This window comes from Symphalangus syndactylus, chromosome 5 (assembly GCF_028878055.3).
Source record: "Symphalangus syndactylus isolate Jambi chromosome 5, NHGRI_mSymSyn1-v2.1_pri, whole genome shotgun sequence".
Taxonomy (NCBI): Eukaryota; Metazoa; Chordata; class Mammalia; order Primates; family Hylobatidae; genus Symphalangus; species Symphalangus syndactylus.
In genome coordinates, this window is record NC_072427.2 from 65,080,161 (window position 1) to 65,105,332 (window position 25,172).

General features: G+C 40.0%; 1 protein-coding gene across 4 annotated transcripts in view; it reads left to right on the forward strand.

The window, feature by feature from the left end:
- The first annotated feature begins 5,190 nt into the window (after nt 1-5,190).
- Nucleotides 5,191-25,172, forward strand: part of BUB1B (BUB1 mitotic checkpoint serine/threonine kinase B) — a 60,865-nt gene continuing 40,883 nt past the window's right edge. Inside the window, exons 1-5 of one of the 4 annotated variants that reach the window (XM_055278677.2) lie at nt 5,191-5,453; nt 9,276-9,419; nt 14,314-14,373; nt 14,789-14,933; nt 20,899-21,095. In XM_055278677.2, the coding sequence (XP_055134652.1) occupies nt 5,419-5,453; nt 9,276-9,419; nt 14,314-14,373; nt 14,789-14,933; nt 20,899-21,095 (581 nt within the window). In that variant the 5' untranslated portion in view covers nt 5,191-5,418. Of the gene's footprint in view, nt 5,782-9,275; nt 9,420-14,313; nt 14,374-14,788; nt 14,934-20,898; nt 21,096-25,172 lie in introns of all 4 variants that reach the window. The other 3 variants (XM_063639086.1, XM_055278676.2, XM_055278678.2) reach the window with 3 other exon arrangements.

A 25,172-nucleotide genomic window follows, 5' to 3' on the forward strand; every position in this document is an offset into this window, starting at 1 on the left:
TTGGCCAGGCTGGTCTCAAACTGCTGACTTCAGGTGATCCACCTGCCTCAGCCTCCCAAAGTGCTGGGATTACAGGCGTGACCCACCGTGCCTGGCCCTTTCCCTGTTTCTTAACAGCCCTACCATATGACTGCTTCTGAGTTTGTGATCCCTTCTGATCTTTTGCTTCTTTTTTGCCAGATGCAGAACAGTTGATACCTGGTATCTCTCCATTTACTGCATATATCAGTGTGGACATTCTCGGTTAGGCAATTTCCAATGTTTTGAGAAGACCATGAAAAGTAGGGTACTTCTACCTAAAAGCAGAAGCATACTCCAGAAAGGAGTTTTCATGGAACTGAAGACAGAAACTCTGCTCCTTGGAGAGTTCCCTAGAACCCTGTTAGCAACAGCTACTGTGAGATGCAACTGAGCAGCGGCCAGCAGCCCCCAGCCCTGGGCCGATGTATCTTTTCACCTTTCATCTCTGTTCCTCCTGGCAACACAAATTGGTTTGGCTTATTGTGCCCCCTTCTCATTGGTTCTTCTATCTCAAGACACCTAATCACTGGTAAATTGAAGATGCAGCTGCTGTTGATTGGCAGCTCTGTTAACCACTAGGGTAAAAGACCAGCATGGTGATCATGCTTTCCCAGATGTGGCATATTTCTGGCCCTGAACACCACCCCTCTCCTTCAATTCTGTCCCCCTTGACCCTCCTCTCACCCCAGATAGTCCCTCCTTCCTTCTGTGGTTGCACAGTAAACAAGCAGTCAGCCCAACGGTTCCCTGGAGACCCAGAGATTTTCATCTTTGGAGTGTCTGGCCTGCTAAAGCTGTATTTTATATCATCTGTGAAGGCAAGGCAAAGTTGAGGAAATCAGCCTTCACACAATTAAGAACATTTATATATCCACAAGCCCAGGCAAGAGATCATAGATTTTTGGACAACTAAATCCATCTAAAAACCACTGATGAAGGTAGGGTTGGTTTTGATGTAAAGTAAATACATAAAATTGAGGAGCTTCTAGAACAGTCCCATAGTGCTACCAGTTGCCACTGTGCCTGAAACTCCACCACTAAGATTTATTCCTGGCCGGGCGTGATGACTCACTCCTGTAGTCCCAGCACTTTGGGAGGCCGAGGAAGGCGGATTACTTGAGCCCAGAAGTTCAAGACGAGCCTGTGCAACATGGTGAAACCCCATCTCTACAAGAAATACAAAAATTAGCTGGGCATGGTGGCATGCACCTGTAGTCCCAGCCACTCAGGAGGCTGAGGTGGGAGGATCTCTTGAGCCTGGAAGGCAGAGGCTGCAGAGCCGAGATTGCACCACTCCACTCCAGCCCAAGTGGCAGAGTGAGACCTTGTCTTGGAAAAAAGAAAAGAAAAGATTTATTCCTTCATAAATTTTCTTCTCCTGGAGACTCCTGTTAAAATACAAGGAGCCCTGGAGGGGCAACATATTGAGTAGCATGTCCCAAAAATCTGTTCTGAAAGAAGGAGTGTGGAAAGGTTTCTTTATGGTCAAGTAAGTTTAGAGATGCAAACATATTTGAATACCCCCTGTGGTAGGCAGAATAACGGCCCTCAAAGATGTCTGTGTCCTAATGCACAGAATCTGTGAAGATGTTACTTTATGTGGCAAAAGGTATCCAGCAGATGTGATTAAGGTTCAAGACCTTAAGATGGGCCGGGCGTGGTGGCTCACGCTTGTTATCCCAGCACTTTGGGAGGCTGAGGCGGGCGGATCACGAGGTCAGGAGATCCAGACCACGGTGAAACCCCGTCTCTACTAAAAATACAAAAAATTAGCCAGGCGTGGTGGCGGGCGCCTGTAGTCCCAGCTACTCGGAGAGGCTGAGGCAGGAGAATGGCGTGAACCTGGGAGGCGGAGCTTGCAGTGAGCCGAGAAAGCGCCACTGCACTCCAGCCTGGGCGACAGAGCGAGACTCCGTCTCAAAAAAAAAAAAAAAAAAAGACCTTAAGATGGAAAGCGTAGCTTGGATCATCCAGGTGACCCCAATTTCATCACACGAGCAGAGAAATGTTCCTGTTCTCAGAGATGTGGCAATGGAAACCAGGTGAGAGAGATGCTGTATTTCTAGCTTTGAAGATGGATGAAGGCAACCATGAGTTAAGGAGTGCCAGTGTATGCCTCTAGAAACTGGAAAAAATGAAACAAATTCTCGCAAAGAGACTCCTGATAGAAACTCGGCTCTGCCGGCCGGGCGCGGTGGCTCACGCTTGTAATCCCAGCACTTTGGGAGGCCGAGGCGGGCGGATCACGAGGTCAGGAGATCGAGACCACGGTGAAACCCCGTCTCTACTAAAAATACAAAAAAATTAGCCGGGCGTGGTGGCGGGCGCCTGTAGTCCCAGCTACTCGGAGAGGCTGAGGCAGGAGAATGGCGTGAACCCGGGAGGCGGAGCTTGCAGTGAGCCGAGATCGCGCCACTGCACTCCAGCCTGGGCGACAGAGCGAGACTCCGTCTCAAAAAAAAAAAAAAAAAAAAAAGAAACTCGGCTCTGCCAATATTTTATTTAGCCCAGTGAGACCCATGTCAAATTTCTGACCTATCAAACTGTAAGATAATAAATGTGTATCGTTTTAAGCTATTAAGTTTATGATAATGCATTACAATATCATTAGGAAACAAACACACCCCCATCCTTGGAGATTCAGGTGCACTTTGGCATATTAAGGGCTCCACGAAGCTTTTCATTTAACTCAGGACTTCAGAAACTTAGTTGAACACCAAACTCTTAATCCCCTGTAACATATTAGCATCTTAGAACATGATGTGAAAAATACTGCATCTCAGTATTAACTATTTTTAACATCTGAGTGTGATTTAGTTCCTATGTTTTCAATGTGATAAGTGAAAGAATGGGACACAGGACAGGTAAGTTTTGATGGCCCAGCATGGAGGTCTAAAGAGGCGAGGCCGGGGTTGGAAAACTCATGGCAGAGCAGTGAATAGATAGGTGGGCACATGCTATAGATAAACTTTGGCTGCTATACAACTTGTGTTGTTGTGCTCAATAGTTTGTGCCAAGGCCTCCTTGCCCTTCAGGTTGACCATCTTCTCCAGGATATTTCCCCTGACCTCTTCTCCCCAGGACTAGGTTGGAAGCCTCTCTCATATGCTTCCATAGGCTCCTGAGTTTATTTATCTCCGGCTGTGGCAACAATGTACTGAAATTGCCTGTTTGTTTGTCTCTCCTACTGGCCTGAAGTTCCTGCAGGGCAAGTTCACTGTTCTCATCTTCTGTGTCCCATCCTGGTTCAGCACATTGGGATGAGCCTTTGTCTCATCCTCATTAGACCATAAATGTGTACGAGCTTAATCCTGACTTTCTTAGAATTGGCGGGTGCAGTTAAAGCCTATCTCCACCCAGGCCCTATGTTGGCTGCCCAGCTACAGTCCAGCCTAAAAACTCATTTTCCAAATTAAACCACAGAGCACCTTCTGTCATACATTTTGGAGTTTTGTTTTACCTACCTCCTTCTTTTCCCGTAGTGAAACAAGCAAGGGGTTTTAGCCTGAATGCGTTCTACATCATACCAGAGTTTATGGGGAATCCGACTAGGTTATAGGAAAGACTGAGATCAAAAGACCAAACGTTACATTTCCAAGATCGTTTGTAGGAAATGATCAAAATTGAGAAGCTGTAGATATGAACAGGACACCCTGTTGAAAGAAAATGAAGTGCTAGGCCAGTACTGGCATAAGGTAAGAGATAAAATGAGCCAGTTAGAGAATCCCATGCACCACACTCATGTGATCCTGGAAAGCTTCCTGGATGTGGAGGACTTTGATGTAAAAAGGAACCAAAATTTCCTATGAGGAATCACCCCTTCCCTCTCTCAGTCCCAAGGTGAAACACATGACTTGGTTCTGAACAATCAAAGCCCTGAATCCACTATCCCCAGCGACTGTTTGAGAGGAAGGGGTTAAGCAGGGTGACTCCTAAGTTTGAATTTGAACCTGTAAGGATAAAGTCGTGAATCTGTTACTCAATGGAGAATGACAGTAAGCCAACAACAAGAGTAGAGGCGAGAAATCGAGAGAGGCCCAGTCCACATGAGTCCTGGGTTAAGCTTTATCTGAAGTCTTTTATATATAAAAGACAGTAAATTCCCTTTTCCGAGTAGGCCGATTTAAGTTGGATTTCTATTTCTTTGGAATCAAGAGTCCTGATGATTCAGAGGAAAGAAGGACTTATATAACATGAACAAAGACAGAAAGCTGGGAACTAAGAACCAGAGGGTAGTGGACAGTATCCTTAGCACCTGGCTCTGGGAAGTGCCACCTCTGTGACCATTCCCACAGTCATAAAGGAGAAATCCCCTGTACCTGGGCTTTCTTGAACGACCGTGTTCCTGCCTCAAGGTGGCTAATGCCTGTAATCGCAGCTACTGGGGAGGCTGAGGTGGGAGGATCACTTGACCCCGGGAGCTGGAGGCTGGAGTGAGCCATGATGGGGCTACTGCACTCCAGCCTGGGCAACAGAGCAAGAAGAAGACCCTGTCTCTGAAACAAAACCAACCAACCAAACAAAAAGACCCTACTGCCCTGGTCACATCTGAGCTATCACAATTTCTTCCTCAGAAAATTGAAATTGAGACGAACAGTTTAATGTCAGTCAAGGCTAGTCTCCTGAAGGGGAAAAGAGGTAACACCTTGGGAAACATAGCATGGCTGTGTTTACTGCTTGTGGACTGAGCAGAAGAGAAAGCAAGACAGTATCATCACTTTATAAATGAGGAAAACTGACGGTCAGAAAGATTATGTAGCTTGCCTAAGGTTGCACACTTGGTATGATTTTACAGAACTAGAATCCAGCTTTTTGAATTCAAGGGTGGGGCAGGAAACAGGTCGGTGGCCTAAGAACTCTGGACGGGTGAGATTTGGGGCAGACAGCAGGGGTAGTCACTCTACAAGAGTCACGCCAAGTGCAAGCACTCAGAGACACCTCCCAACACTCAAAACAGCAAAGAAGTTCTGGTGCTTTAAGTGTTCCTCGCTCGGCTCAGAGAGCGAGCCACGACTCAAGACAGCACCTGCAGGGAATTTGTTTTGCCTAAGCCTGCTGCACTTCCACGGCCATTGACTCCCGGAAACTACAATTCCCATTACGCACCGCGTCATCGCGGACTAAACCGGTATAAACTACAAGCCCCAGAATGCCTTGGGCGAGAGGCAAGAGCACGGAGGAGCGGAGGGGCGTGGCCACGTCGACCGCGCGGGACCGTTAAATTTGAAACTTGGCGGCTAGGGGTGTGGGCTTGAGGTGGCTGGTTTGTAAGGGAGTCGAGTGCGTGCCTTGGTCGCTTCTGTAGCTCCGAGGGCAGGTTGCGGAAGAAAGCCCAGGCGGTCTGTGGCCCAGAGGAAAGGCCTGCAGCAGGACGAGGACCTGAGCCAGGAATGCAGGATGGCGGCGGTGAAGAAGGAAGGGGGTACTCTGAGGTAGATACGGGAGAAGAGCTGCTGGGGGCTGGGCCTGAGAGGACACGAAGGTGCCTGGTAGGTAATAGAAGGCTCCGCTCGGAGCAGTCGAGGGGGAGATCGGCACGGTCAGAACAGGCCCCGCCGGAGCCTCCTTCCTTTTGGAGTCGAATGCCAGAGCTGGAGGTGAAAATGCAGTGGACCGAGGGCACGTGCGAATCCTGCCGCATCCAGCTTCAAAGCGAAGAAGGCTGCGGGACCCCAGCGGAACAAAGAGTTTGGAAGTTGTAATGTGGTCTGTTTGTAACTCAGCTCAGCCACCTGCTAGTTGTTTGACCTTGGGCAAATCGTATGTATGGAAAATGCTGATGTTAATGCTGCCTTACGTGGTTCTGGGGGAATTCAAAGTATTTGTTATGTAACTGCTTCCAAATAAGCGCTCAACAAATGGCAGGTGCTATGCCAATAGCACAGAGATCTAAAAAGCCTTTAGCCAATATCATAGAGATCTAAATTATGCCAATAACATAGAGAACTAAAAAGCCTTTCTCTGCATGTTTGTGGCTTTTCCTTGTATTAAAAAAACTATATTGCAGTTCTAGATTGGAAATCTGTATGTGTTTTCACTATGGCGCCCACAATACCTAGATAAGTGCTATGTCATGGGCTCTTTCATTCATGTAACAAGTATTTTTTTGGCTAAGCTCTGAATGCAGCAAATATACAGACACAAAAATCTCAACCCTCATGAAGCTTAAGTTCTGGGATGGGATGAAGGTGGGGGAGTCAGACAACAAAGACAAACTGTTAGGTGGAGATGGTGGTCAGTACTAAAAAAAATAAAGCAAGTGGGGGTAGGGAATATTGGAGGTGGGAATTGTTGCAATTTTAGCATGAACACTGGAGCCTCACTGAGATGTCATTTTGGTCAAGACTTGAAGGAATCTCAAAAGCTAGAGGTTCTATATCTGAGGGGAGTACAAAGGCTGAGGGTGAGAGCTGGGGGAGGAAGTTGCACCTGGCATGTCCAAGGCCATTGTCACTGGAGCAGAATTAACTAGAAGAGTAAAAGGATATTATGTAAAAATGGTGAAGATGCAGATTGTAAGGACTTAGCTTTTACTCTAGTTGTAATCAAAAGTCATTGGAAGGTTTTGAGCAAAGGAAAGACATAATCTGACTTGGGTTTAAATGGGGTCACTTTGGCTGTAGTGTTGAATACACTAGAGGCAGCAAAGGATGGAAGCAAGGGACACCAGTTAAGAGGTTATTGAAATAATTCAGCCTGAAATAATTCAGCTCAAAAGTGAGTTGAGCCAGGTGGAAACCAGTGGAGATGATGAGAAGTGGTTGATTTCTGTATATATTTTGAAGGTAGAACCAGTAGGACTTGCTGACTGACTGAGGGGTATGAGAAGGGCATCAAAGTTGGCACTAAGATTTTTGGCTTTGGCAACTGAAGAATGGGATTGCCATTTATTTGAGAAAGAGGAAGACTGTGGGAGGAGCAGGTCTGGGAGGAAGTGGGGGCAGTCTTAGCTCAATTTGAGATATTTAACTGAGATAGCGTAATCACTATTTTTAAGAGCAAGAGAAGAAAGTTTAGATGAATTCAACAAACATTCCGGGCATAATAGTGTTATATCTTGTATTAGATCGTGGGCATACAAAAACAAATGGCATAGCCCTTACCTTTACAGAGTTCACACAATATAGAGCAGGTCCTGGTATAACGTCGTTTCGTTATAATGTTGATGAGAAAAAAAATCAATTCATTGCCGGGCTGCTGTGTATGTGGAGTTTGCACGTTTTCCGCATGTCTGCATGGGTTTCCTTAGGTACTCCAGTTTCCTTCTACATCCCAAAGATGTGCCTGTTGACTGGCGTGTCTAAATGATCCCAGTCTGAATGGATGTGAATGTGATTGCTCCCTGTGATGGATGGTGTCCTGTCCAGGGTTGGTTCCTGTCTGAGTTGCTGAGATGGGCTCTGGCCACCCTCAACCCCGAACTAGAATAAGTGAGTTGGAAAATGAATGAAGGAATGAATACAAATTACTGTAAAATAAAAATCTGTAAAGGCTGTGAGCAATGGCTCACACCTGTAATCCCAGCACTTCGGGAGGCTGAGGCAACAGGATTTCTTGAGCTCAGCGGTTCAAGACCAGCCTGGGCAACATAGTAAGACCTGTCTCTATTTAAAAAGTTTATATAAAGTGTGTATGATAATCATACAAATGCATGACAATAAACAATGCCTTATGAAAGTGCCCAGCATGCCCACTATAATGTTACTGTTTGTTTTTTAACTTTGTGGTGGTAGGAGGTACTTCTCGAAATTTTCACTCTCAAACATTTATTCCTTGAGTTAACCCACCAACACTATGACTGCAGTCACTCACTGATTCACCAAAAATTGGGTAAATGATTATTTTTTGTTTTCATTAATTGTTCTTAAGTGTATGGATAGCTCACATTTATTTCAATGTTTAATATTAAAAGTGTTTGTTTCGAGTCTTTATTCAGAAGTTTGGTGATGTTTTTGTGACCAGGAATATGCCATAGGAACTTAACTCTTGTTTATGTCAATCAGCCTGTGGTAAAATTGGTTTTGTTACATGTCATTTTGATTGAAGTCATAGTTTCCAAGAAGCTGTCTCTAACGAGTTTTCAGCGCTCATCTAGACTGAAGTCCCATATAACTTTCACCCTATTTCAAAGATTAGTGCCAATGTGTCTCTCTTTTTGTTTTAAGTCCAGAGGTAATGTCTCTTAGAAGTAGTCTTCTATCTAACCATTGCAGGGCTCTGAATTGCAGAATATGTAATGGTAATTACCTCCAAAACATTTCGGGGATTTTCTCAGTAGGCTTGATAGAATTGGGTGTGAGGATGCAGGGAATTGTGACTAGTAAACTGTGTTTGTTTGCTTCTGCTTTTGGCTACCTATATGTACAAACTTCAGTTTTGAGTCATCATTGAAACATGGGACATTAGTCTCACCCACACTTTGCTAATTTTAATGGTTTTTTTTGAGACAGCATCTTGCTCTGTTGCCCAGGCTGCAGTGCAGTGGTGTGATCATGGCTCACTGCAGCTTTGACCTCCTGAACCTAAGCAATGCTTCCACCTCGGTCTTCTAAGTAGCCACGACCACAGGCGTGTACCACCACGTCTGGCTAATTTTTCACCTTTTGTAGAGATGGGGGTCTTCCTGTGTTGCCCAGGGTGGTGTTGAACTCCTGAGCTCAAGCACTCCTCCTGCCTCAGCCTCCCAAAGTGGTAGGATTACAGGCATGAGCTACCACATCCGGCACTAATTTTAAATTAAACTAGATGATGCATTCAATGGTAGGTATAAAATTACTTGTTGCCTTTTTGTCTACTTTGCCAAATTTATAACACTTTTGTTCCCTTCTTTTCTTTCTGCCTTAAGCCCTATTCATTTTTCTTTTCTTTTCTTTTTTTTTTTAAAGAAAGAGGTGGGGTCTTGCTATGTTGCCCAGGCTGGTATCAAACTCCTGGCTCAAGAAATCCTCCCACTTCGGCCTCACAAAGTGGTGGGATTACAGGTGTGAGCCACTGCACATGGCCATGCCCTATTCTTATAGTACTGTCTACAATATCCTTGCCAAGTTGTCTTCCATCAGGCAATACTGTAGCCATAAACTTGAAAAACAGCTAACAAAGAAGCTTAGGCATATAATAATAATAATAATTCTGTGTCAGTCCACTATATTCAACCCAAGACCATGAATAATCACCTATTGGAAGACATTTACAATAATCTAGTGCTATAATAGTCAATGTTGGTATGAGATTTACATTTGTTTCCTTCTTCACAGTGAAGCCATGTCCCTGGAGGGAGATGAATGGGAACTGAGTAAAGAAAATGTACAACCTTTAAGGCAAGGGCGGATCATGTCCACACTTCAGGGAGCACTAGCACAAGAATCTGCCTGTAACAATACTCTTCAGCAGCAGAAACGGTGTGTAGAATGGCTGAGTCTCAACCTGTCATCATTCATCCCAAATGTTGTGGATAACATGGGTGTGGATCCATGAGGGATGGCATAATGAGTACCTTTCAAAAATTGGTAGTATGAGAATCTGTTCTCTACCTGCTTTTGTATCACATGACAGCTATCTGAAGATGTCCTCAGGTATAATTAAGAACAAGGGCTATAGGATTTCATTTCACTGTGGTGCAGCCAAACTCTTTTTATCAATAGAAATACATTTTATACAGGGGGCAGTGATAAGCATAGTAAAACAAGTATTACATTGCAATGCTTCCCAAAAGTATTATGTTAGGAAGTTATTTTTGAGAGTATGACAAAAAAAGAAGTGGTCTCCAAAGACATGTAAACCTCAGAACAATTGAATTTATACCAGAAAGTTCTCAATAATGATTTAACAAACTCTGGATAAATAAAAGCTGAAGAATACTCTTATGTTATTCAAATGGACCTGTGGATCTTGTTCTTCTTTAACTAATACATGTTTTGATAAATACGCTTTTTTAAAAAAAAGGTAAATCAGAATATCAGTTTCTACCTTCAATCTCTGACAAAAAGAAATACTGCCATTACAGGCAAAATATCATAATTTGGGATTATAATGTAATGACTATTCTTATTCATCTCTTTGGATTTTTTTTTTTTTTTTTTTAAATATGACAGGGTCTCCCTCTATCACCCAGGTTGGAGTACAGTGGCCTGATCTCAGCTCACTGCAACCTCTGCCTCCCGGTTTCAAGTGATTCTCCCACCTCAGCCTCCCAAATAGCTGGGATTACAGGCATGCGCCGCCACGCCAGGGTAATTTTTGTATTTTTAGTGGAGATGGGTCCTTGCCATGTTGGCTGTGCTGGTCTTGAACTCCTGAGCTCAAGTGATCCGCCCACCTTGGCATCCCAAAGTGGTGGGATTACAGGTGTGAGCTACCGCACCCAGCCTCATTCATCATATTTTTTCATTTTACATGCATCAGTAGATTGCTCTTTTTATTGAATAGGATTTCATTTATTTATTCACCAATTGATGAATATTTAGATTCTTCCAGTTTTGTGCTTTATGAATAATATTGCTGTGGACATTCTTTTTTTTTTTTTTTTTTTTTTTTGAGACGGAGTCTTGCTCTTTCACCCAGGCCGCTGTGGACATTCTTGAACAAGGCTTTTTGTAGACATAATTTTCTCTCTCTCTTTTTTTTTTTTTTTAAGAGACGGAGTCTCGCTCTTTTGGCCAGGCTGGAGTGCAGTGGCACGATCTTGGCTCACTGGAAGCTCTGCCTCCTGGGTTCACGCCAATCTCCTGCCTCAGCCTCCTGAGTAACTGGGACTACAGGCGCCTGCCACCACGCCCAGCTAATTTTTTCTATTTTTTAGTAGAGACAGGGTTTCACCATGTTAGCCAGGATGGTCTCGATCTCCTGACGTTGTGATCCACCCACCTCAGCCTCCCAAAGTGCTGGGATTACAGGCGTGAGCCACCGCGCCTGGCAGTAGACATAATTTTCATTTCCCTTGGAATGGAATTGTTGGCCCATAGAATAGATGTATGTTTAACTGTTGAAGAAACTGGTTTACCAAAGAGGTTGTAACATTTTACATTTCTACCAGCAACTCATGAGAGTTCATTTGTACCAAATCCACTCCAGTATTTGGCGTTGTCGGTCTTTTTCATTTTGGCCGTTCTAGTTTTGTGGAGTTGTGTCTCATTACTTTGCATTTCCCTGGTGACCAATAATGGTGAACGTTTTTTCACATGCTTTTTGGCCTTTTGTATATCTTCTTTTGTGGTGTATCTGTTTAGATATTTTGCCCAGTTTTCAAATTGTGTTGTAGGGGTTCTTTATTTACTTTTCCCAGGAGTATAGATTCAAGTTTCCCTGATTCAAGTTTCAGGAGCATAGATTCAAGATTCCCTGAATCTGTGCTCCCCAGTAGGGGTACTTTATGTAGTCTCTATACTAGTCTTTTATCAAATACATGTGTTGCAAATTTTTTTTTCCCTCACCCATGGCTGTTTATTTTCTGGGTGTTTTTTTTTAAACTGCTAAGTTTTAAATTTTGATGAAGTTCAATTAATTAGTGTTTTTGTTTTATGGTTAGTACTTTTTGTGTCCTCTTCAGGAGACTTTTGCCTACCCCAAAGTCACAAAGATACTGTCTTATATTTTCTTTTACTAGCTTCATTATTTTAGCTTTTTTTTTTTTTTTGAGACGGAGTTTTGCTCTTGTTGCCCAGGCTGGAGCGCAATCTCGGCTCACTGCAACCTCTGCCTCCTGGGTTCAAGTGATTCTCCTGCCTCAGCCTCCCGAATAGCTGGGATTACAGGCACGCACCACCATGCCTGGCTAATTTTTTATATTTTTAGTAGAGATGGGGTTTCACCATGGCCAGGCTGGTCTTGAACTTCTGACCTCAGGTGATCCGCCTGCCTCGGCCTCCCAGAGTGCTGGGATTACAGGCATGAGCCACTGGGCCCAGCCAAGCATTATTTTAGCTTTTATGTTTAGGTGTATGATTTTTCTTAAATTTATCCTTGTATATGGTGTGGGGTTGGAGTAAACAAGTTTTTTTCCTCCCATATGGGTTATCTTTCTAGTTGTTCTGCCTCCATTTGCTAAATTTTTTTTTTCCTTTCCTCATTGAATGCCTTGGGGCCCTTTTCAAAAATCATTTGACCACATATGTGTGGGTTATTTCTGGACTCTATATTCTGTTCCATTGATCAAATTGTCTATCTTTTCACCAATAAAATACACTGCCTTGATTAGTTTTACATAGCAAGTACAGCAGAGTGAGTTCTACAGCTTTTGTTCTTTTCAAAATTGCTTTAGTTATTCTTGGTCCTTTGCAAACAAATTTTGAAATCATCTTGTCAATTTCTAGAAAAGAGCCTACTGAAAAAGAAAAAAAAAAGGCTGGACATGGTGGCTCAAGCCTGTAATCCCAGCACTTTAGGAGGCCTAGGCAGGCGGATCACCTGAGGTGAGGAGTTTGAGACCAGCCTGACCAACATGGAGAAACCCTGTCTCAACTAAAAATACAAAATTAGCCGGGCGTGGTGGCGCATGCCTGTAATCCCAGCTACTCAGGAGGCTGAGGCAGGAGAATCACTTGAACCTAGGAGGTGGAGGTTGCAGTGAGCAGAGATTGCGCCATTGCACTCTAGCCTGGGCAGCAAGAGCGAAATTCCGTCTCAAAAAAAAAGAAAAAGAAAAAAGAGCCTGCTGGGATTTTGATTACATTGGTTTGAATCTATAGATCAATTGGTAGGATTGCTGATTTTTATCAGTAGTGCCTTAGATTTTATCGTTTCACCATTTCTGCAGATAATCTCATTATTTCACACTTTAATTGCCATATTAGCCTCATAACTGTGGTCCCTTCTTCTAATGCCTGGCTATCCTTATAAAGTTGCTTGATTAATCTTTCTGAAATCTTATATTTAAGATGCCCTCCAATTAAAGAACCAATAGTGGCTAGAAGAGATGGAATCCAGAGTCTTTAAATTTACATTTAAAGCATGTGCTTCTTACTTCTCCAGGGGCCTCCATTTGTTCTCGGTACTGACTTTATTTTATAGCTTAGGGTCCACTCACCTTCCTTTGGAAAAGCTCTTCCACCTTCGTAATTTTATTCAATATTAGTTTCCCTCTGTCTTGAAAAAACTTTTTCTTTCAAATTCCATGGTTCTTTCAGAGTCTCACCTTCTGAGGCTACTTCTGTGATACCTCCTTTTGACTTCTTAAAGCCTTTACTATCCATTCTTGGCTATTGTAATTTAGTATCCTGCTTTGTATTACTAGTTCATTTTTCATTTGTGTACTTTGTTTTTCTTATTAGAGTATAAGTTCCCATGTGTCAAGGACTAATTTATTATTTTTAGATCAAACATAACTGCTTATCCAATTTTTATTAATCATTTATCCAAATTCTGGCTTATCACCTAATTCTCCCCCTCTATTCTAACTGGTCAGTCTTAATTTGGTTTTAGCCCTCTGTCTTTTCCAGCTTTTTATAGTCATATTTTACCCTTTTTTTGAGGTGTTCTCCAGATTATTTATGGTATTATTCTTCTCTGACCAATGTTACCCATGGAAGTTTTTTTTGAACTTTAAAATTCTTATTTATATATTTGTTCATGTGTGTAAACCCTTTACATTTAAGACTAGTCAACCTAATAAGAAAGTACTGTTATTATCCCTATTTTACAAATGAGGAAACTGAAAACAGGGTTTAAGTAGCTTGTCCATGTTATCAGCTTGTGATTGGTGGAGCTGAATTTGAATCTAGGTTGTCTTGTTCCAGAGTTCTTAACTGCTGTGTAATATTAATACTGCTTTTCTGTATGTTGTCTTGAAATTTGTTTCTCTAATTTCTATATATTTCTCTCCTTATGTTAAGTAGAATCTTAATTATTTCTATTCTTTTTTTTTTTTTGAGACAGAGTCTCGCTCTGTTGCCCAGGCTGGAGTGCAGTGCTGCAATCTCTGCTCACTACAGCCTCTACTTCCAGGTTCAAGTGCTCCTGCCACCTCAGCCTCCCGAGTAGCTGGGATTACAGGTGCTTGGCACCACGCCCAGCTAATTTTTGTGTTTTTAGTAGAGATGGGGTTTCACCATGTTGCCCAGACTGGTCTCAAACTCCTGACCTCAAGTGATCCAACCCACTTGGCCTCCCAAAGTGTTGGGATTACAGGCATCAGCCGCTACACCTGGCGTTTTTCTATTCTTTAACAAACCCATAAACTCTAGTGCAATAGTTTAGATCAATATTACCTACTTATTACATGAATAAAAATGGAAGTGATACTTGTTCATTGGCTGTTGTCACTATTGCATATACTAACTTTTTCTGTTTAAATTTCAGGGCATTTGAATATGAAATTCGATTTTACACTGGAAATGACCCTCTGGATGTTTGGGATAGGTGGGTCTTTTTATTTCACAAGGACAATAGAAACATTAACAGATAAATCCTTATGGCCATGTTTCTCAAATTGGGGCATATGGAGTGTGTGTCAGAGTAGATAGTGGTGTCCTGGGGGCACAGAGATCCAGAATAATCATAATATATCTTCCTGAGGTGTTTAAGATTCAAGAAATTTCAAGTTTATGATGTACGACTTTGAACTACACCCTTCTATCCCTATCCTCAGTTTTCCCCAGAAGCATGTGCTGGAGATACTTTGGAGAAGTTTGAGGGATACAGGCTTAGGGTATGTCATTGAGGACCTCAAAAGAAACATACTTTACTTCTGCTAAAATCCAGAATGGGTCTTGGAGCAAGAACAAAGGTACATTTTCAATTTAAAATGTGTTCTTATCTTTTTCTTCCCATTTAGGTATATCAGCTGGACAGAGCAGAACTATCCTCAAGGTGGGAAGGAGAGTAATATGTCAACGTTATTAGAAAGAGCTGTAGAAGCACTACAAGGAGAAAAACGATATTATAGTGATCCTCGATTTCTCAATCTCTGGCTTAAATTAGTAAGTCTTTCTCAAGTGCCATCTGAGTTTTAAATATTAAACTAAGAGATTTTCTCTAGAGGTATCTGGTATACCAAAAAAAAGTAAAACAGCCATTTTGAACCATTTAGTAGATTGGAAACATTTAATAAATATGCAATACTTCTTAAATTGGTTCTACTTAAAGGTGGACTTAAATATAGTATAATAAGGTATTTTCGCCCTTTTAAGATTGATCGCAAAGTCTGTAGATCTCTCAATAAGTATGGATTAATAATTTATTTTACGTTTTGAAACAAGGTCTCACTCTGTCATGCAGGCTGGAGTGCAGTGGCTCCATCATGGCTCACTGCAGTCTAAACCTCCTGGGCTCAAGCAATCCTCTCGCCTCAGCCTCCTGAGTAACTGGGACTACAGTGCTGTGCCATTACATCTGGCTAAGTTTTTAATTTTTAATAGAGATGACGTCTCTCTCTGTTGCCCAGGCTGGTCTTGAACTCCTGAACTCAAGCCATCCTCCCACCTTGGCCTCCCAAAGTGCTGGGATTATAGGCGTGAGCCAACACCCCTAGTCCGGATTACTTACTTATTTATTCTAAACATAACTGGGTGCAGTGGTTCATGTCTGTAGTCCCAACACTTTGGGAGGCTGAGGTGGGCTGATCGCTTCAGCCCAGGAGTTCAAGACTAGTCAGGGCAAAATTGGTGAAACCCCATCTCTACAAAAGGTACAGAAATTAACCAGGTGTGGTGGCACAGCACCTGTAGTCCCAGCTACTCAGGAGGCTGAGGTGGGAGGGTCGCTTGAGCCCGGGAAGTCCAGACTACAGTGAGCCGAGATTGCACCACTGTACACCAGCCCAAGTGACAGAGCAAGATCCTGTCTCAAAAAAACAAAAATCAAAACAGAAAAACCTAATTGGGCCATTCAGCTGTACTGGAGGAGGAGGTGCAGGAGCTAACATTTGGCAGCAGTGTGGTTGTTTGGGGAAAAACTTCCCTCTGCGATTCTGATATCCCTTTCACCCCTTTATGAAAGTCATCAACATAAAGAAGTAATATTTTAGTTTTTTATTGGTCTTTGGACTTTTTTCACCTAGTATATTGCTACTGCCAAAAATGTCTGCCTCAGCTGGGCATGGTGGCTCATGCCTGTAATCCCAGCACTACTTTGTACTGTCTCACTTGACACGTAGGAAAAACATATTTTTTATTAAAAAAAGCTCACCGTTTCTTAGACACTAATATTACTGCTTTTTTTTTTTTTTTTTTTTTTTGAGACGGAGTCTCGCTCTGTCGCCCAGGCTGGAGTGCAGAGGCACAATCGCGGCTCACTGCAAGCTCCGCCTCCCGGGTTCACGCCATTCTCCTGCCTCAGCCTCTCCGAGTATCTGGGACTACAGGCGCCCGCCACCACGCCCGGCTAATTTCTTTTTGTATTTTTAGTAGTGACGGGGTTTCACCGTGGTCTCGATCTCCTGACCTTGCGATCCGCCCGCCTCGGCCTCCCAAAGTGCTGGGATTACAAGCGTGAGCCACCATGCCCGGCCTAATATTACTGCTTTTATTCTAAAATAAATTTTAAAAAATAAACAATAAATATTTGGAATTATTTACAACCACTACAATATGATGAAATATTGAATTTAAAACTGATAAGATTTCTTACTAAAATAAATCTCTTGACATTAAAACTGATAAGATTTCTTACTAAAATAAAGTAATAAAGTAATAAATTTCTTACTAAAATAAAGTAATAAAGTAAGAAATAAATTTCTTACTAAAATAAAGTAATAAAGTAAGAAATAAATTTCTTACTAAAGTAAGTCTTGAGGAGGACTGATTTTAAACTTCCAATACAGTTGACCCCTGAACAACACAGGGCATAGGTGTGCCCACCCCTCACCCAGTTGAAAGTCTGCATATAACTTTTGGCCCCCAAAATTATTAATAGCCTACTGTTGACCAGACGCCTTACCGATAACGTAAAGTTGATGAACACATAGTTTGTATGCTATATGTATTATATCTTTTTTTTTTTACAACAATGTTAGCTAGAGAAAAGAAAATATTATTAAGAAAATTATAAGGAAGAGAACGTATATTTAATAGTCATTAAGTGGATCATTATAAAGATCTTCATCCTCGTTGTCTTCACATCGAGTAGGCTGAGGAGGAAGAAAACGGGTTCGTCTTGCTGTCTCACGGGTGGCAGAGATGGAAGAAAATCTGTGTATTTGTGAACCTATGCAGTTCAGACCTGTGTTGTTCAAGGGTCAACTGTAGTTACAAGTATAGAAAATTAGGTAAATCCTGAAGGCATAAGGTATCTTGATTTCCTCAGGACATTCGACAAATATTTTTACATCCTTAGTGAAAAGTTGGAGAAATTACCTTATGGATATTAGTTACAGAAACTTATAATGAAGAATGGCACTCAAAGAATGCTAAACAGATTTGTTAGCCTGGAGTCTGTGGACTCTGGTGGTGTAACAATGGATTTTGTCCTTCATTTGTCACTAGCCTAAATAATATCTTTACATGTAATTTATTAAAAGTGTATCATCTGAGGTTAGGAGTTCGAGACCAGCCTGGCCAACATGGTGAAACCTCATCTCTACTAAAAATACAAAAAATACAAAAATTAGCCACACGTGGTGGTGCGCACATGTAATCCCAGTTACTCGGGAGGCTGAGGCAGGAGAATCACTTGAACCCAGGAGACAGAGGTTGCATGAACTGAGATCATGCCACTACACTCCAGCCTGGGCGACAGAGCGAGACTCAGTCTCAGAAAAAAAGATAATAATAAAAAAAAAAAAGATTGGACTAGCTGCACCTCTAAAGTGACTTTTAATCCCAGGATTCTATGATTATATTTAATTGGAGTTGTTAAAAGTAACAATTAATTAGAATAATTTATCTGTTTATTTTTGATAACCTGGTGCTTGTACTGAAGAAGAATAATATCATGAAGTAAAAAGCATAATCTAGATCAGTGCTACTGAAAGAAGGGTTTGCATACTGTTTGAGATAAGTACAAAAATTGAAAGTGAGCTTTTAGAAACTTTGGTAACAATTTGATATTGCCGGGACATCCAAGCACATCATCATTCTTCGAGTAACTTCTGTTTCTATTGTACTTTATATCAGTCCATAATGGAACACACACATACACACAATAAAACTGGCCCCTTCGCCACAGATTATTTGAGAAGCACTGGTGTAGACAACCATCAAATTCAAATGATCAGCACTAGAATGATCAGCAATAATCTGAACTTTGTATGTGGCTAACGAGGTACATATTAAACTATTGCTTTTTCTTTGTCGGTCTGGTCAAGAGGAGTAACAGATGAATTCTTCACGCTACTTTCTTTTGCTTTGCAGAAGGATTTCTCCAGTCAGTTATTTTATGTAACTCCTACAGTCTAGCTAAAGAAAAAATTGTTTCTGGAAAACATCTGGTATTTTTATTTAAAGGTATAAAATTATTTTAGTTTGGCAATTTAAGGGTTACCAAAAAAAAGGTTTATTTAACTTTTAGATCTATTAATCTAACCATATAGTACTTTTATTTATGTTATTTCTTATGTGATCTTATTCAGCACTCTGAATAACCTGATCTTTACTGGCTGTCCTATGCACAAGAACACCAGAACCATTCAGAAAGCTCTCAAAGTAGTGAACTCATTGTTAAGCTATATTTATGTAGTGACAGATATCAAAGACTGGATCTTATGCTGGTAGCACATTCAGAGTTATAACTTTTCTTGAAACACCATCACGTATGAGAAAACATCACTAATTTAAATAAGCAAGAAAAATCCACTTACTGAATTACTGCAAAATTAAACTATAAAATACTAATTATTTTTGTTAAAGATATAAATAAAACATTTCATTTATTTAGCATTTGTTGTACTAGACCATGATTAAGGGCTGGCATATAATAGCAATGTCTTCTGAGTTTGTAGAGCTTAGTTTATCTGAAAGACAAATGTGAAGCCATTAACTGTAACTGTAACAAAGAGAAAATTACGAGTTCTATAGGAACGCATACAAGAAGGACTTAACCTGGGCTAGACAATTAGGAACAGATAAATAGGAGACATTTGGTAAAGTAACAAATGGTAGCTTCTCTACTAGTAAAAGAACTCCTAACTAGAACATTGAAATGCTATTTTTGGCCGGACGCAGTGGCTCACGCCTGTAATCCCAGCACTTTGGGAGGCCGAGGTGGGTGGATCACGAGGTCAAGAGATGGAGACCATCCTAGCCAATATGGCGAAACCCCATCTCTACTAAAAATACAAAAATTGGCCAGCTGTGGTGGCAGGTGCCTGTAGTCCCAGCTACTCGGGAGGCTGAGGCAGGAGAATCACTTGAACCTGGGAGGCGGAAGTTGCAGTGAGGTGAGATTGTGCTGCTGCACTCCAGCCTGGGCAACAGAGCGAGACTCCGTCTCAAAAAAAAGAAAAAAGAAAAAAATGCTATTTTTATGTGAATTTAGGAATTGTTTTTAATAGCTTCTAATGCTGATTAGAGTCTGGTGGAATAAATATTTTTGCGAATTATTAAATTTCAGCATTAACAATTTTTACAACCTTCTCAGAAAGCAATTTGTTACCTTTTAACATAGTTCTAGGAATTTCTCTTAAGGGAATAATGTAAAATGTGAAAGGTTGTATGCATGAAGTTATTTTTTATAGAATTATTTATAATTGGGCAAAATTAGAAGTTGTTTAACTATCCAGAAGTAGATGAACAATTAAATTATGGAAGCTCTATTAGATGAAACATGATGCATTCATTTAAAAATAATAGTGAAAAGAATTCGAGGTTGCAGTGAACTATGATTGCGTCACTGCAGTCCAGCCTGGGCAACAGAGCAAGACCTTGTCTCTAGAAATAAAAAAAAATAAAAAATAATGGTTAAGTGTAAGCAGCAGCATGGAAAAGTGAATGATGCAGTATTATAGTGGAATAAAAGCAAATTTTATTATGATCAAAACTTTATAAGATAATATATATCCTTTTATCCTTAAGGGAAAAAAGACTGAAAAAATTTATCAAAATGTTTGTGGTGTGAGGTTTTTAGTGATATTTTCCTCCCTCTTGCTAATAGAATTATCTACATTGTATATGGTCTCATAATGTCTCTTCTAAAACACAGATTTGACCATGTCATTCCTTTGCTTATCGCTCACCCACCCTAACACATATAACAATTACTATTAGGTAGATTCAGAATTGATTAGCTTGATATTCAAGACCTATCACAGCCTTTTTCTCCAGACTTATCTTGCCTGGACCCCTACATAACTTTTAATTTTCTGTATCTTTGCTTATGCTATTTTCTCTGGCTGAAATACCCTTCCCTTCCCATTTTCCACCTGATGAAAGTCCATTTCTCCTTCAGGGCTAAGCTCAAATGTTAACCCCTTCCTCCCCCTTTTTTTTTCTTTTCTTTAGAGACAGGTTCTCACTATGTCACCCAGGCTAGAATGCAGTGGCACCATCATAGTTCAGTGCAGCCTCAAACTCTTGGGCTCAAGTGATTCTCCTGCCCCAGCCTCCTGGGTAGCTAGGACTACAGGCGCCTTCCACCATGCCCAGCTAAATTTTTAAATTTTGTTGTAGAGACAGGGTCTTGTTATGTTGCCCAGGCTTGTCTCAAACTCCTAACCTCAAGCGATCCTCCTACTCCTACCTCGGCCTCCCAAAGTGCTGTAATTACAGGCATAAGTGACTGCACCTGGCTTATTACTCCTTCTTGAAGCCTTTACTCTCCAACTCTTCTTACAAATCACTCAATTTTGTCTCTTTTTTAGGTCCTCCCAGTATGGTCCTTATCACATTGTAATAATAGATTTTTTTTCAATACAGGAATTGCATGTAGTAGTATCTCCAGTGATTGTTTGGCAACTAATAGGCATTCAATACGTAAGTAGAAATTGGTTAACTGTTAACACTTCTGTTACAGGGGCGTTTATGCAATGAGCCTTTGGATATGTACAGTTACTTGCACAACCAAGGGATTGGTGTTTCACTTGCTCAGTTCTATATCTCATGGGCAGAAGAATATGAAGCTAGAGAAAACTTTAGGAAAGCAGATGCGATATTTCAGGAAGGGATTCAACAGAAGGCTGAACCACTAGAAAGACTACAGTCCCAGCACCGGTAAACTTTCTTTGGAGCTTGTCTTAACTGTAAAAATAATAGAAATAAATTATCTCTTTTTTGCATCTGAATAAAGTGCTTTCTGGTGGATTGGCATGTTACGTTTACTTAGTTACTATTCAATTTTTTTAAAGATATATTTTAAAAATTTATCATAGAGTAAAATCTACTCTTTGGTATATAGTACTATGAGTAAAAAAACTTGTGATTATCATCATTACCAAGATACAGAATAATTTCACACCCCCTAAAAGAATTCACTTTGTAATTAGTACCTATGCTGAACCCAAACCCCTGGCAAACACTGATTTATTCTCCAGCCTATGGTTTTGCCTTTTCCAGAGTGCCATATAAATGGAATCGTATAATATATAGCCTTTTGAGTCTGGCCTGTTTGATTTAGCATAATGCATTTGAGTTGTAAAAGTTCTTTATAGATTGTAAATATAAGCCTTTGTCAGATATGTGATTTGAAAATATTTTCTCTCAGCTTAAGCCTGTTCTGTTCATTTTCTTAACTGTCTTTTTTAGAACAGAAGTTTTTAATTTTAAAGAAGTCTAATTTACAAGCTTTTCTTGTATGGATCGTGCTTTTGATGTTGTGTCTGAGAATTTTTTGTCTAGCCAAAGGTTGTTACAGAGATTTTCATCTTCAAGTTTTATAATTTCACTTTTTACATTTAGATCTCTGATCCATTTTGAGTTAATTTTTATAGAGGATAGTGGTTAAGGTTCTTTTTTAGCATATTAGTGTTCATTTGTTCCAATGCCAATTGTTGAAAAGACTAACCTTTCTCCATTGAATTGCCTTTATACCTTGATTTTAAAAAAATCAGTTGATCATATTTATGTAGGTTTATTGCTATTCTATTTTTTCTACCGATGTATGTGTCTATCCATTAGTGTTTACCATGCTATCTAGATTACTGTACCTTTTATAGTAAGTCTAGAAATCAGATAAAATGAGTACTCTTTGTTCTTATATTTAACTCTGTAGTTCATTTGACTTTCTATATAAGTTTTAGAATCAGCTTTCTGGGATTTTGATTAGGATTATACAGGAATATGGTATAATTCTCCATTTATTTAGGCTTTGCTTTTTTTTTTTTTTTAAGTAAACTTTGGCAGATTTTTGTCTTTCAAGGAATTGATCCATTCATCTAAGTTAATGAGTTTGTGGGCATAGAGTTGTTCATAATATTCCCTTATTATGCTTTTAATGTCTGTAGGTTATGTAGTGATTCTCCCTCTTTCTCCTGATACTGGTAATTTGTGTCTTCTCAGTCTGGCTAGGATATCAATTTTACTGATTGTTTTAGAAAACCAGCTTTTGGGTTCATTTCATTGATTTTTTTTTTTTTTCTCAATGATTTTCTGTTCTTAATTTTATTTCTGCACTTTATTTCTTCCCTCTTGCTTTGGATATAACTTGCTCTTCTTTTTGTAGTTTAAGGTGAAAGCCTAGATCACTGATTCTAGACCTTTCTCTTTTTCTAATATAAGCATTTAATGCTCTAAATTCCCTTCTAAGCACTGCTTTAGTTGTATCCCACAAGTTGTGATATACTGTATTTTCATTTTAATTTAGTTCAAAATATTTTCTAACTTACCCTGTGTCTTCCTTTTGACTCATGAGTTACTTAGAAGTGTATTACTTCAGTTAGGAAGTGTTTTTGTTAGGAAGTGTTTTTGGATTTTTCAGATATCTCTGTTATTGATATCTAGTTTAATTCCATAGTGGTCAGAGAACATAAGGTATATGGTTTCAAGTCTTAAATTTGTTAAGGTTTGTTTTATCACTCAGATTATGGTTTATCTTGGCGAATGTTTCATGTACACTTGAAAAATATGTGTATTCTGTTTTTTAGAGTGTAATATTCTGTAAATATAACTTAAGGCAAGTTGACTGGTAGTCTGTTCTGGTCTTCTGTATCATTGATGACTTTCTGTCTACTTGTTATATCAATTACTAAGAAGGGTTTTGAAGCCTCTTTGTGATTTTGTCTATTTCTTTTAGTCCCATCAGTTTTGCCTAATATATTTTGAAGTTCTTTTAGATGCATAAACATTTAGAATTTACCCCTGTATCATTATATAATGTCTCCCTTTATCCCTGATAATACTCCTTATTCAGAAGTCTACCTGGCCTGATATTAGTACAGCTATTCCAGCTTCCTTTTTGTTTGCATGGTACATCTTTTCCCTTTCTTTACTTTTTAAAAACCACATTAAAAAAAAAAAAAAAACACTCTTAGAGTTGTATAATCATCATTACAATCTAATTTTAGAACATTTTTAACACCCTAAAATGAACCCCATGCCCATTAGCAGTCACTCCCCATTCCTACTTACCTCACTCCTAGACAACCAGTACTCTGCTTTTTGTCCCTATGGATTTGCTTATTCTGGACATTTCAGTTAAATGGAATCCTACAATACATGGTCTTTTGTGATTGGCTTCTTTCACTTAGCATACTATTTCCTTTTTTTTTTCTTCCAGGGAGGGGAGGGTGGAACAGGGATTTTCAGCATACTATTTTCAAGGTTCATCATAAATGAACATAGTTGTGACATATATCAGTACTTTATTCCTGTTTATTGCCGAATGATATTCCATCATATGAATATTATTTATCCATTCATCAGTTAGTGAACATTTAGGTTGTTTGCACCTTTTGGCTATTACAAAATAATACTGTTATGAATATTTGTGTAACAGGTTTTTGTGTCATTTTCTTTTTACCTTTTTGTTAAGCTAGTCAAATTTAGCAGTGGAGGGTTATATACCAACTTTAGTGACACTTATGTTAATTAGCTTCTTTAACTTTTAACCTATGTCTTTATATTTTTTAAGTGGGTTTCTTATACACAGCAAATAGTTGGGTCTTGTTTTTTCCGTGAACTCTAACAATATCTTTTTTGTTATGTTGAGACCATTTAATAGAATTTTTAATATTGTTGGGTTTAGGTCTACTATTTTATTATTTGTTCCATGCCTTTTGTTCCTCTTCGGCCTCTTTCCTACCTTCTTTTGGATTATCTGAGTGTTTTTTAGTATTTCATTTTAATTTGTGTTATTGACTTTTTGCCTGTTACAACTTTTTAAGTGGTTGCTATAAGGTATATAATATACCTAAACTTTCACATTCTACTTAGAGGTAATGTTTTACCATTTAAAGTAAAATACAGAAGCTTTATAACCATAAAGGTTCCTTTATACTCCCTACCCTTTTGGTATACTTGCCATATGTATTACATCTATATGCATTGAAAACCCCACCAGACAATATTTTGTTTTGCTTTCAAAAGCCATATATATATATCTATCTTAAATAACTTAGGAAAATAGTCTCTTGTGTTTACCCTTTGTTGTTGTTGTTCTTTCTTCATTCCTGAAGCTCCAGGTTCCCTTCTAGTATCATTTCCCTTCAGTCTGAAGAACTTCTTTTAGCCATTTTCTTTTAGACCAGGTCTATTGTCAATTAATTCTCCTAGTTTTTCTTCATCTGAGAATGTCTTCATTTCATCTTCTTTCCTGAAAAATATTTTTACTGGATATAGAATTCTGGGTCAATGTTTCGTTTCTTTTTTTTCTTTTTTTTTTTTTGAGATGGAGTCTCGCTCTGTCACCCAGGCTGGAGTGCAATGGATGGCACAATTTCAGCTCACTGCAACCTCCACCTCCCAGACTCAAGTGATTCTCTTGCCTCAGCCTCCCAAGTAGCTGAGTAGCTGGGACTATAGGCATGCACCACCACACCCGGCTAATTTTTGTATTTTTAGAAGAGATGGGGTTTCATCACATTTGCCAGGCTGGTCTCAAACTCCTGACCTCAAATGATCTGCCCACCTTGGCCTCCCAAAGTGCTGGGATTACAGGCATGAGCCACTGTGCCCAGCCAACATTTCTTTTCTTTCACCACTTTAATGATGTTATCCCACTGTCTTCTGGCCTCCGTGGTTTCTTTTTTCTTTTTCTTTTTTTTTTTGAGACGGAGTCTTGCTCTGTCGTCCAGGCTAGAATGCAGTGGCGCAATCTCGGCTCACTGCAAGCCCTGCCTCCTGGGATCACGCCAT